Source organism: Lampetra planeri, chromosome 24 (assembly GCF_965212315.1).
Source record: "Lampetra planeri chromosome 24, kcLamPlan1.2.h2, whole genome shotgun sequence".
Classification (NCBI taxonomy): Eukaryota; Metazoa; Chordata; class Hyperoartia; order Petromyzontiformes; family Petromyzontidae; genus Lampetra; species Lampetra planeri.
This window is the reverse complement of record NC_136130.1, coordinates 3,114,688-3,125,506: the sequence shown is the minus strand read 5'-3', so window position 1 is coordinate 3,125,506 and position 10,819 is coordinate 3,114,688. Positions and strand designations below refer to the sequence as shown.

General features: G+C 49.0%; 1 protein-coding gene across 1 annotated transcript in view; it reads right to left on the bottom strand.

The window, feature by feature from the left end:
• Nucleotides 1–770: 770 nt before the first annotated feature.
• Nucleotides 771–10,819, bottom strand: part of PRKCSH (PRKCSH beta subunit of glucosidase II) — a 94,576-nt gene continuing 84,527 nt past the window's right edge. The window contains exons 16-17 of the mRNA XM_078605412.1: nucleotides 4,566–4,726; nucleotides 771–2,508 (exon numbers count right to left, since the gene is read on the bottom strand). Of these exons, the coding sequence (XP_078461538.1) occupies nucleotides 4,580–4,726 (147 nt within the window). The 3' untranslated portion in view covers nucleotides 771–2,508; nucleotides 4,566–4,579. The remainder of the gene's footprint in view (nucleotides 2,509–4,565; nucleotides 4,727–10,819) is intronic.

The window sequence follows — 10,819 nt, the reverse complement described above, 5'->3', positions numbered from 1 at the left end:
GGACCGATTCGTGAATTTGATTTACAGTATAATCGTAAATCTCGAAAAACTACTCGCTTCTAAATCTTTTGTAGTATTTTTTGTATTACTTTAGTATAAATACATGTTAATTTTGATTCTTGTGTTTTTTTTATGACTTTATGTGAACGAAAACACACAAATTCGCTCGTTTTCTCTTTGAAAATAGGTAAAATTCTAAATATCACTGTCCTGGTCACAAAAGCAAAGCTTGTGGAGAATTATAGCCATTTTCTATACTTTTTCGGCATAAGCAATTGCGAAATAACACTTACTACTCAGGAACAAAATTGTGTTACATAGTGTCATGCCTCGCGTACAGATATAGATGTAGAGGCTGGCCCAAACGGCATGACACGTCGGGCGAGTTCACCGATTTTAGCAAATATTCAAACCGACTTCCATTCACGTTAATGCACAAATACTCTCTTGAAATGAATCTTGGACTTTTATGTTTAACATTACAGGTTTCAGTCTTTGAATATTCGTCAATTATGCTTTGCCTCAACTCATTCAGTGTGCTTGGTCGAGTTTTGTAAATAATGGATCCGAGGCGATCCCCCACAGGCAGAAGGGAAATAGACATTAATACAGCGATGACAATAGATTAAATATTAACTTAAATAATAAACAATAAAATGTTTTAATGCCAGTGTTGAAATAAGGGAAATAACCCTGTGTTCTGACTTTTGGGCCAACATGCATATATACACACACAAACCTGAAATTACTTTAAATCACAGTTGCAAACATTCACTGGAGCAATTACCCCACCAGCATCGACATTTATTCCACAAATCAACGGACGACAGAGCTACACCAGTGCCAGATCGATACCCGGACTCGACAAAACAATTGGATTTCCCGTGAACAGAACACGCACGCCAGCAAAAGCATTCGCAAAACACAGTCCCACACACCGAAGAGTTCACAGGATATTCAAGGGGGTGGTAAAACTGCAAAGTGGTCTGAAATTTGATTTTTTTTTCGTCAACAGATGTGCGACATTAACCACAAAATTTAAGGAATGCAAGTTTAGGATTGCAGGTCCAATCATTATCTTTAAAAGGAAAAAAAACCCACACCTGCCCCAACGCGTCTTCATTACGCCGTGACAAATTTGAATAGTCAGCGCTCTGGGTAGACTGCACGCAGGCTGATTACAACTTCACTAAATGAACAAAAATAGTTTGTATTCACCGACGGGGGAAGATCGGACGTTGGGGCCATCTGGTCTCGCTGGCGATTTTCAACGAGCTCTGGGGCAAAGCGTAGCGGCGAGTTCGCGGTCTCGAGCCAGTGGTGGAAATTCCATATTCCAATGACAGGGTGACGAGATCCTCCGTAAGCCATCCAATTTGTATTTATCCCGACAAGTGGTAGAGGCTCACAAAAGTGGTGCTAACATTAATGACATCGGAAGATGACGCTGATGAAGATGGGATGGATGGATCTAAGATGCTGACGGGATGTGAAGGGTGGAAGATGATGGTGATGATGCTGACGAGGTAAGAATTAAATGTAAAATTATCCTGATGGTAAATGTGTAAACTCTCACCATGATTTGAAGCCGTAAGTCATTCATGCACTTTAGGAAGCTTTTGAAATATGTGGCCAATGGATTGGCACTGTGGGGGTTCCAGAATTCAACCAAGAATCCTCAGGTCACAAGTTCAAATCCTCAGCGAGCATCGATAACAACCCATCATCCATTCAGTGATCCATAAAACAAAGTCCCGCTCTGTGGAAAGCCAATCGTGGGCACCCCATGGTTGAGACTGAACCCCAACATTGTGATGTGGGATTTCCACCAGTTGCTGGAGGCTACCAATGAAGACGAGCATCAGCACCGCCCCCCCCCCCCCAAGTGCTTACTGGAGAGAACAGAGGCGCAAAATGTTTTGACTTGGTACCATAAAAAAAAATTCCACCATCTTAGGCAACGCTAAGGCATCTTCATGAACATTTATTACTCAACACCGCTGCAATCCACATTGTGTGTGTGTTGTGTGCGTGCGTGTCCGTGGCCTCCCCCGCCAAAGCATACGGGCAACCAATGGCTTACGGTGGTACGGTGGTAGTCTGCGACTCGGTGAAAGTCAAAACCACTGTCATTTTGGTCTCGATTACTTACACAAGTGCGCCAGGCGAATGGACTAAAACACAATTTATTTTAATTTCTTGTCTTACTTCACAATTAAGTCAGCAAAGCGGTATGGGCATATTTTGACCAAATAAACATGCCTGTATGCAAAAAAACAAACAAACAAAAAACACTTGGAAAATGTTAACTTGGGTCTGCTGACTTGTCGTGCGGAGCATAGCAGCTCGATTCAGTGCAATGGACTTGACTATGTTTGCGACCAGTCACTCGAGATGTAGAATTGTATCATGAGGAAACATGAATCTGAGTGGAATGAGGGACAATTTTGTTGCCTTGGAAAAGAAAAACGACCGACACCTTTCCCGCGTGCGGACTCTTCCAGCGACCTACAAACACACGGAAGAGAAGTATGAAGTTAATCGACTGAATATGATTAATGTCCAATGCAAATGTATGTTTTGAATGTTTTTCTTAAAACATCTCACTGTTGAAACGAGCTGGCAGACAAGCGAGGGGGGGGGGGGGGTTGGGGGCAGGTGCACCCGCTGCCAGTCTCTGGAAATTCACCATTCCTATGGCGGGGGCCAGAGCAAGGAGGGAACGCCGAGAGGAACGCCGGCTGCCGAGAGGGAGCTGAGCAAGCAACTCGTGAGTCGGTGCTGGCTGGATGATTACCAACAACAAATAACTGCGAGAGGCAGCTTGTGGGGGCCTTCAACCAGCAGTGGATCACAGCCAAAGAAAACGATGATGTTTGCAAGGAGGCAGGGGGTGTCATTCTTTCAATACGACAAAACCTCAGCTCAAATCCTCACAAGTTGGTACCTATTTTATGAACCGCAGAGAGATGATGTTGAAATTATTTCACACCGTGCGCAGCCAACCGTGCGGATCGGAGGTGCGGCGGGGGGGGGGTGGCGTCAACCCTCCCCCCCTCAAACCACCCCCCTCCCACCAAGAGGTGGAGTGTGAACGCGCAACTCTTTCCAACTGTGAGTGGAACGCTCTGACCGCCACGCCGCCCCCCCACACCCCCCAAGCCGGAACGTACACGCGGCACAAGCGAGACGCGGCGTAAATTGCACCGCGCGTTGGGAGCAATTGCCTTAGTCACTGGGTGACGTGACATGACCCTCCCCCCCCTACCCCCAACCCCAGCAGCCCAGGTTGCCTCGGCAGGGCACGGGGAAATTCGCGAGTATTTTCGCCAACTCGGAATCATTAGCGTAATTGTTTCTGCGTTCCATTCCGTCGCTGCGGGAGACGCGACCTGTTGTTGTTGCTGTTCCATCATAAAATTTGCACGCGGACCCAAAGGTCACGGAAGCCTCCCGCACCTCGGCGGTCGCGGGGCGGAGGGAACGAGGGCGAAACGACGTCGTTCGTTTCGACGCGTTCGTCGGTAAACGTCAAGACCCTCGGTGCCGCCATCTCAGCACGAACTCCCTTCTAATAGAGCTGCCGCAGAAACTCTCTCTCGCTACGGGGACGGCATCCAGCGTTGAGAAGCAATGAAGAGGTCTCTCTCGCCGGCAGTAGTTGTTGTCGTTGCTCTCGTTACGGTGGTTGGAGGAGATTGAATATTTTTTTCAACGTGAATTCCACAGGAACAGGGGGAGAGAGACACGCAAACTCAAAATAGACAGGCGTCAGGATCGTACCAACAGCCTCCTCCCCCCCCCACGTGCGGTGGGGTTCAACATACATAACGTACCCGCATAACGCCAGCGGTGAAGACGTGAACCTCTCCTGGGCTCAAACCACAAAAGTTGGACTCGGCTAAACGTGGGTGGCTGGTGCAGCGAGTGATCACCGTTCTGCAGTCTGTGACTCATAATTGATTTTTTTCGGGTCGGATCGGTCGCTCGAAGAAAAAGTGTGTCGTAAAACCCTCCTGCACCCCTCTCGCAGGCAATGAATGAAGATGTCACAAAACAAACGTGCCAATTTGTTTACCCGCCCGGCGGCACCGCCCGGTTATGTTGGGGGGGGCGATCGACACACATTGAACGATTGCTCACGGACGTTTTGCTGGTCGTTACAACCGGCATCATCAGGCAGTTGCCAAAATCTGAAAATGTCCTCTCCCGTCTTGGGCCTCAAGTCGGCGGTGCCATGTCCCCAATTTACACATGCAGCAATCTCACCCAAAAATGTATTTAAAACTTGGCCGTGAAAAACCTGCGCGCGGCACTGCACAACTCCTGTAAAGATGATCCAACAAAAACACTAAACTTTGGTCCTCTGCCGTGTTTCTTTTCAGCACCTACCTAATAAAAACAAAAAAAACTGGCCAAATTGACTGATGATTTTCACGAACTTCAACAAAACAAGCCAGACCGAGAAGCACCATTTACCAATATGATGGTTACGACGGGGTAGGGGAGGGGAAGGAGGGGCCAGGGTGGGGCAGGGGCACGAGGGGGGGGGGGCTTTTGAACACCTGAAGAGAAGTAATCACAGCTCCGTGTGCTTGTCAGCCCACTTGTCTCCTCCCGCCATCTCCTGGCACAGCGCTGGCGTCTGCACCTCCATCAGGTACTCGCAGCGCGACGGCTCCGACGTGGACACCACCACCGTCTCCTTTCCACAAGACAGCTTCACCTGGGAGGCGCGGGAATGAACGATGGGGCAAACGGTTAGCACGCCGTGCAACAAAACCGGTGACCACCTCCCCTCCATCCCGACAACTAAACAAAAAAACACCTTTAAAGAAATTAATTTTAACTCGTGTTGGGGATGAGAGGGTGATGATGGTGAGAGGAGAGGGGAGAGAGGGAGAAGAGAGACCGACGGAGCGAGCAGAAGTGAGCTGCATGCAGGAGCAGCGTCTGTTTTCACGGGGGGCGGGGGGGAGAGGAGAGGGATTCAGAGTGGAGGTGACAACACGGAAGTCACGTGAATGCCAGGAGGCTTGAGCTGGATTATTTACTTATTTGTATTGTTTCATATTTAGATTTCATACGTACACGATTATATGGACATGAGCAGTCACCATGCTGTACAGTTGCTTCAAAGTGCAAGAATAACATATCGTGAGTTGTATCGATTGTGTACATGTGGTGACATGGGTCACTATGGCGCGTAGCGCTGGTTACTGGTAGAGAGCAGCATCATGGGTGTAATAGCCTGGTCTAGATTTGAAGCTTTCGTGACTGCAAGGATTCATACCGTTAGTTTTTCATACAAAAAACCTAAGAGTATGTAATAGCCTGGTCTACCAGCAGGGAAATTGAAGTGTGCCCTGGAGGTAATTTGAGGATACAGCGGCCGGTCTGCCAGTAGGGCACGTGATAGGCACGAATGTCGGGGAAATGTGACAGAGGGGACACGTGGGGCAGAGCCCAGAACCTTCTGGTAGGCTCCACAAGGGGGCGTGGCCGAGGGCGGAGCCAGGCCACGCTGGGGAGGATAAAAGGGAGGCCCCAACGCTGGGTCAGGGCTGCTGCAGTTTGGGAATGGAACCCGTCGTCTTCACAAGCCGTCGTCCCCGTCTTCACCTCCTCGTCAGTGTTGGGTCAGGCAGCGTGCCGGCTGTCCTGACCCTTATCTAGTTATCCCCTATACTGTGGAAAGTGTAGAATAAACGTGTATGCCTCCTACTGTTAGTGTCTCTGAAGTGACTCACTACACATGATTGCATGCGTGACGCTTTGTCATGGAATATTCGAGCGATTTGAACGTCTGATGCATTTGAACGTGCACGCGTCCGCACGTAACGAGTCGGCTGGCCGGGTCACTCTTGGAAATAAGAGCGACAGAGCTCGATGGTCTTGGGGGGGGGGGGCGAGGAAAAACTTCCGACTTATTCTCACAAAGGCCCCTTGCGGATTATTCAGGAGCTCGAGGCTCACAGTGACAGATTAGAGCAACTTTAGGGCTCTTTAGGAACAAATGCAAACTCCCAAAACTCAGAGATGTACGAGTAAGAGCGTTATAGCTGCGGGAAAAAACATTCATTATATTTTTATATTTTAATATCCGCTCAATACCAATGGCATATTATCTACCTTGTGAGGCTTTCATGGGCAAATACATGTTTGACATTATCATGAGATATCAGAAGGAGGCAACACACATCATAAAAGTCACAGATATATGTACAGTATTCCCTCGTTTAACGTTTTTAATCCGTTCCACGAAAACGACCGTTGGCCGAAATAAATGTAAATCGAGGAGAGAGCCGTTTCCACCGCCTCAACAGAAAACAAAACATTAACAAAGCCAGTCGAGGTCAAGACGCTCATAAATGGGCCATGCCGATTGGCTCAGGGTATGGTTGAGCTCCAATTACGAGCGCTCGGATTGGCCGTAATTGGCACCCCGCGTGCACGACGTACAAAAATGTACCCCGTTGATAAAAAAAAATGTTTACGTTAACCGAAAAACCGTTAACCGATGTCACCATTAACTGAGGGATTACTGTAAACGCAAACACCACACTCACTTTCCACACATGCACACACACAAAAGTGTTGCTTGAACTTGTGCATGTATGTGAACTTGTAAATGTTAGAATGTCAGGCGGCACACGTTCTGCTCGCTGACAGTTGAGACAAGCGTCACGCTTCACGGCCTGCCAAGACAACCGTTCGACGTTTGGCGAAATTGGGTTTTGAAGGGAAAGAAAATAAGCAAGCCGAAAGAATAAATAAAAATAAAGCACCAGCTCAGCCACACACACACACGGACGGACGGACGTGAGCAAGCACCTTGGAACTACCAATATTATAATCCTCAGTAGGTTGCCTTTTAGTTTGGCTCTTCCAGTCCTGCCTGGGCAATTCTATTGAACCTTCAAGAATCTTGGGCGTTATCCACAAAATGTTTTCTTACTCACACCGCCTCAGCCGATTGTGCCGCTAGGATTGGTGAAACGACGGCGCTTAATGATTTTGCCAGATTTCACCCTACGTTTTGAATTGCTCGCTAGTTATTATGACGACGACGACGACGACGAGGACGGTGAAGATGACACTTCACGCTCAACGGGACTCGGTGATGATGAAAGCTATCTTCCCTTTCAGGTCAGACAGCAGCCCAGCAGGATCTAAGAACACCCTGCTGATGAGGCACATGGTCTATCCACTGCTGGAAGAAGGCCTCCCCAAGCCATCACCATCTCTCACCGTCTTGCGATGCAGGAATCCATTTAACCTGTCAACTGCTTCAACACCTGCTGGTAGAAAACAATCGTTTGGGAGAATGTTGACTGAAAATCCTTTTAGGAGGCGATTTTGTTGAATATTTTGAAATTATCACAGATTCTGGTCAATGTATTTTATTTATTCGTTTTTTATTAACATCAGTCCATCTTGACGGTGAAATAAGTCACGCATGCATTTCGATTCGTATTGATTGTATGTGCGGTCTCAGCATAGTCGATTCACCTTTGTAAATGGTTGTAACAATTTGTGTTTAAGACTTTGCTTTGCGAGAGCCCCGATGAACGCTCGACCATCCACCGAATCAAATGGTCCATCAGTCAAAACGGCACTGACATAACAGAACTTGATACCCATTCGTCTCCCCTACAATCTGATTGACTGATGGCATGCACGTGGTCGACAGTAGAAATCCAGCTCGTGAGGTTAGTTGGCTCTCCAAATGGACCATTATTCAGTTCCCCGTGATATTCACCGACGGTTTATCGAGCCGAGATAAGGGGCTAATGGGGCTAATCCTTCAAACCAATTCTCTCTCTCCCTTCTGGAAGGAAGGAGTGAATGAAGCCGTCAGCCTACGATAGCGCCATTTCAATTTCAAGCGTAAACATTAAGGAGATGCTCTGCCAGTGTTGGTCCACCGGTTGGTCCCGCTTCTCCGATGATGCTCCCACCTGCTGTGTATGCACGTGTGTTGAATTTCTCTCACACCTGGGCTCATCGGAGGCGGCCTGTGAGCGTTTGCTCTTTTTCACACTGCGAATTGGAGCGGTCATACCTCTTTAGGTCTGACGTACGAATGATCACCCCTATCCACGTGACAAATGAACTGCTTCAAACAAATTGAGTATGTTAATTTCTTTCAGCTATCTGCACAGATTTCCTCCAACTCACATTCATCAATAAACGGCAATAAATAAGACTAATACAATAGTCGCGTAGAGTGACGTCTTTTACCATCATGATCGTCCTCGTCATCATCTTCATAAATCCATTATCATTAGCCCTTTCCCATTCCGATGATGTATGTGTACATCATCTGTTTGTCTTCCGATTCCATTTCGATGACGTATGTGTGTATGTCATCAGAACGGAATCGATTCTGAATGGAATCGGAATTAAAAGGCTACGTGGAAGAGTGTATGGCACTGTGTGGCGCCAGCTATCGTAGAGTGTGGTCGTGCCACTACGGTTCTCTGCGGTGAGCGCGATGTCTTTAAAAACAACGGCGCTTCGCCCCTCTAAATAAAACTACTGCCGGGCCGCTCGCTCGATCGAGATTCAGCGGTGAACGGGACCCCACCCCGCAACTTGCAGAAGTCTCGGAATGGGAAATGCACCAACCGATTGACGTTTCAGCGTCGTGGGGATCTTTGAGAATCAGGTTTCAGAGATGCCTTTGAAGTCGGTGGTAGGAGTAGAAATATCATCTCTAAGCAAGTTAACTCGAGATCTCAGACTTCTTACATTTAGATGCAATATGCCGAGCCCTTTGCCATCCGTGCACTGACAGAAATGGTCGCACTTTAATGTATTTTTTTTGTGTTATTGTTGTCTATTCCATTCGTGAGTAGGAGCAAGATGTGATTTGGGGTACGACGGGTCCCGATTGGTTGAACAAAATGGCTGTGTTCAATTCCGAGAGACTTGCTAAAGGATCAATATTGCATTAGAGGTGGCTCATAAAGAAATAGTTGCATCTCGACTGATACAAGCCAAAGGGATTCATATTTAATGTATTTATATTGGTGAGGAGTGGTCTCCAGATGAATTCAACGAACTCAATGAGTAAGGATGGCCAAATGCAAAATACTTTTTTTTTTACTTTTGCATAAAAAGCTTGTTCATATATAGTCATGGAAACAACACTTGCCACGTAAATAGCGTAAAACGAATGGGTTTAAACAAGTAAACCGATCAAATTTTTAAAGTAGAAACACATCAGTGTTAGAAACACTTTGAATGGATGAAAGCTGAGTAGTTGGTTGTAGGGAGAAGGGGCGACTGGCAATATCAGTACTGGAGCTCAATACTAGAGCTCCATGCTAGATCTCGGGCCTGACATGCGATTGTTATTTTTCAGAGTCTTTATTCAGACGAGTGGAATACGATGAGATATGCAGCTCGTTTTCACAGATGTCCAGCAGGGCCAGGTCGGCAAAGTCTCAGTGTGAGGCTGCGTCTCTGTGTCAATTCTGTGTGCCTCTACGCGAGTCCATGGGTCCCTGATCGACGCTTTGTGTGTCCCTGCGCTAGTCCATGGGTTTTGAAGCCTACTTCGCCATCAGGCATCATTCTTTCCTGACTGCTCCTACCCTAGAGGGAGGTGGGAAAGCGGGCACATGGGCAGGACAAGATCGGGGGGTAACCACGCTCGAGTGTGGGCAGCGAGGGAACTATGAGGTAGGCCCCAAGCGTGCATGTCAATTGAACTTTTTTCGCACCATACATAGCCAACCGTGGTAAATCGGCGCATGCACGGCGCCGTACAGCTCTCCGCAAAGGCGGCCCGGCACAGCGAATTGAAGCCTCCCTCCGAAGGCCGCCTCTCGTTCCCTGACGGACGCTAGGTTCCTGGCCTCGGGAACGTGCGACGCACGCCACGCACGACACGCACGCCACGCACGCCACGCACGCACACATGCCCGCGGGGAGTCTGCGTCCAGACCCGGCAGGCCGGTTAAGGCCAGCGGAGTGTCGGACCTCCGGCCTACCCTGGCAACCGCTGGATCAACCGGAGCGCCTGTGAATCTCTGCTGCCGAGGAGTCACACACGGGCTTCCACCGACCGGACCGGTGGTGTGGCTACACGGAAAAGCAGAGAGCTGGGGAAGCTACCACAGTGAGTGACAGAGATGCCACGGAAAGCCCCCTACACGTTTCAATCCGGCCTTCCCATCGATACAAAACCTCTTGGGGGGGGGGGGGGGGGGCACGCAGACTGGGGTCGCGCTCCTTGACGACAGTTTTCCGCGATCGTACCCGCAGCGTGCCTTGCCGGAGGGCACGAAGGCGCTGAGTGGCGGTGCAAGGGTCTTGGGGGGGGTGGGGGTTCAGCGTCTCGGGGGGGTTTAGGGAGTCTGAAGGGGGTTTTTGCGAGCCTACGAGAGCCACGGCGCCTCCTGCCACGCGCACCACCAAATAAGTAAACTTAAATAAAAGACACGGCTAAAAATAAGAAATCACGCCGTCTCCACGGGAACACCTCATTTGGGTTTGCGGGGGGTCACGTCGCCTGGCGGCAGGGTTCATCCCCAAACCGCCGAGCAATGGGGACGGCGGCTATTGAGAGAAAACGAGAGCATTTTTTTGGTTATTTACCGCGCGTTATTGTTCGGCATATTCAGGCCATTCTATTTCTACGGACCCGCCCGCCCGCCACCGGGGGTCACGTTCGCCGAGACACGCGTCAAAACGAAGCACGCTGCCTCGTCTCGCTGAGCGCAGGAAGGCAGGAAGGCCTCTCTAGCTGCCACTCTCCCCCTAAACGCAAGGGCAGCTCCCTGCAGGGCTGCCTCTGTCGTTCCCCATC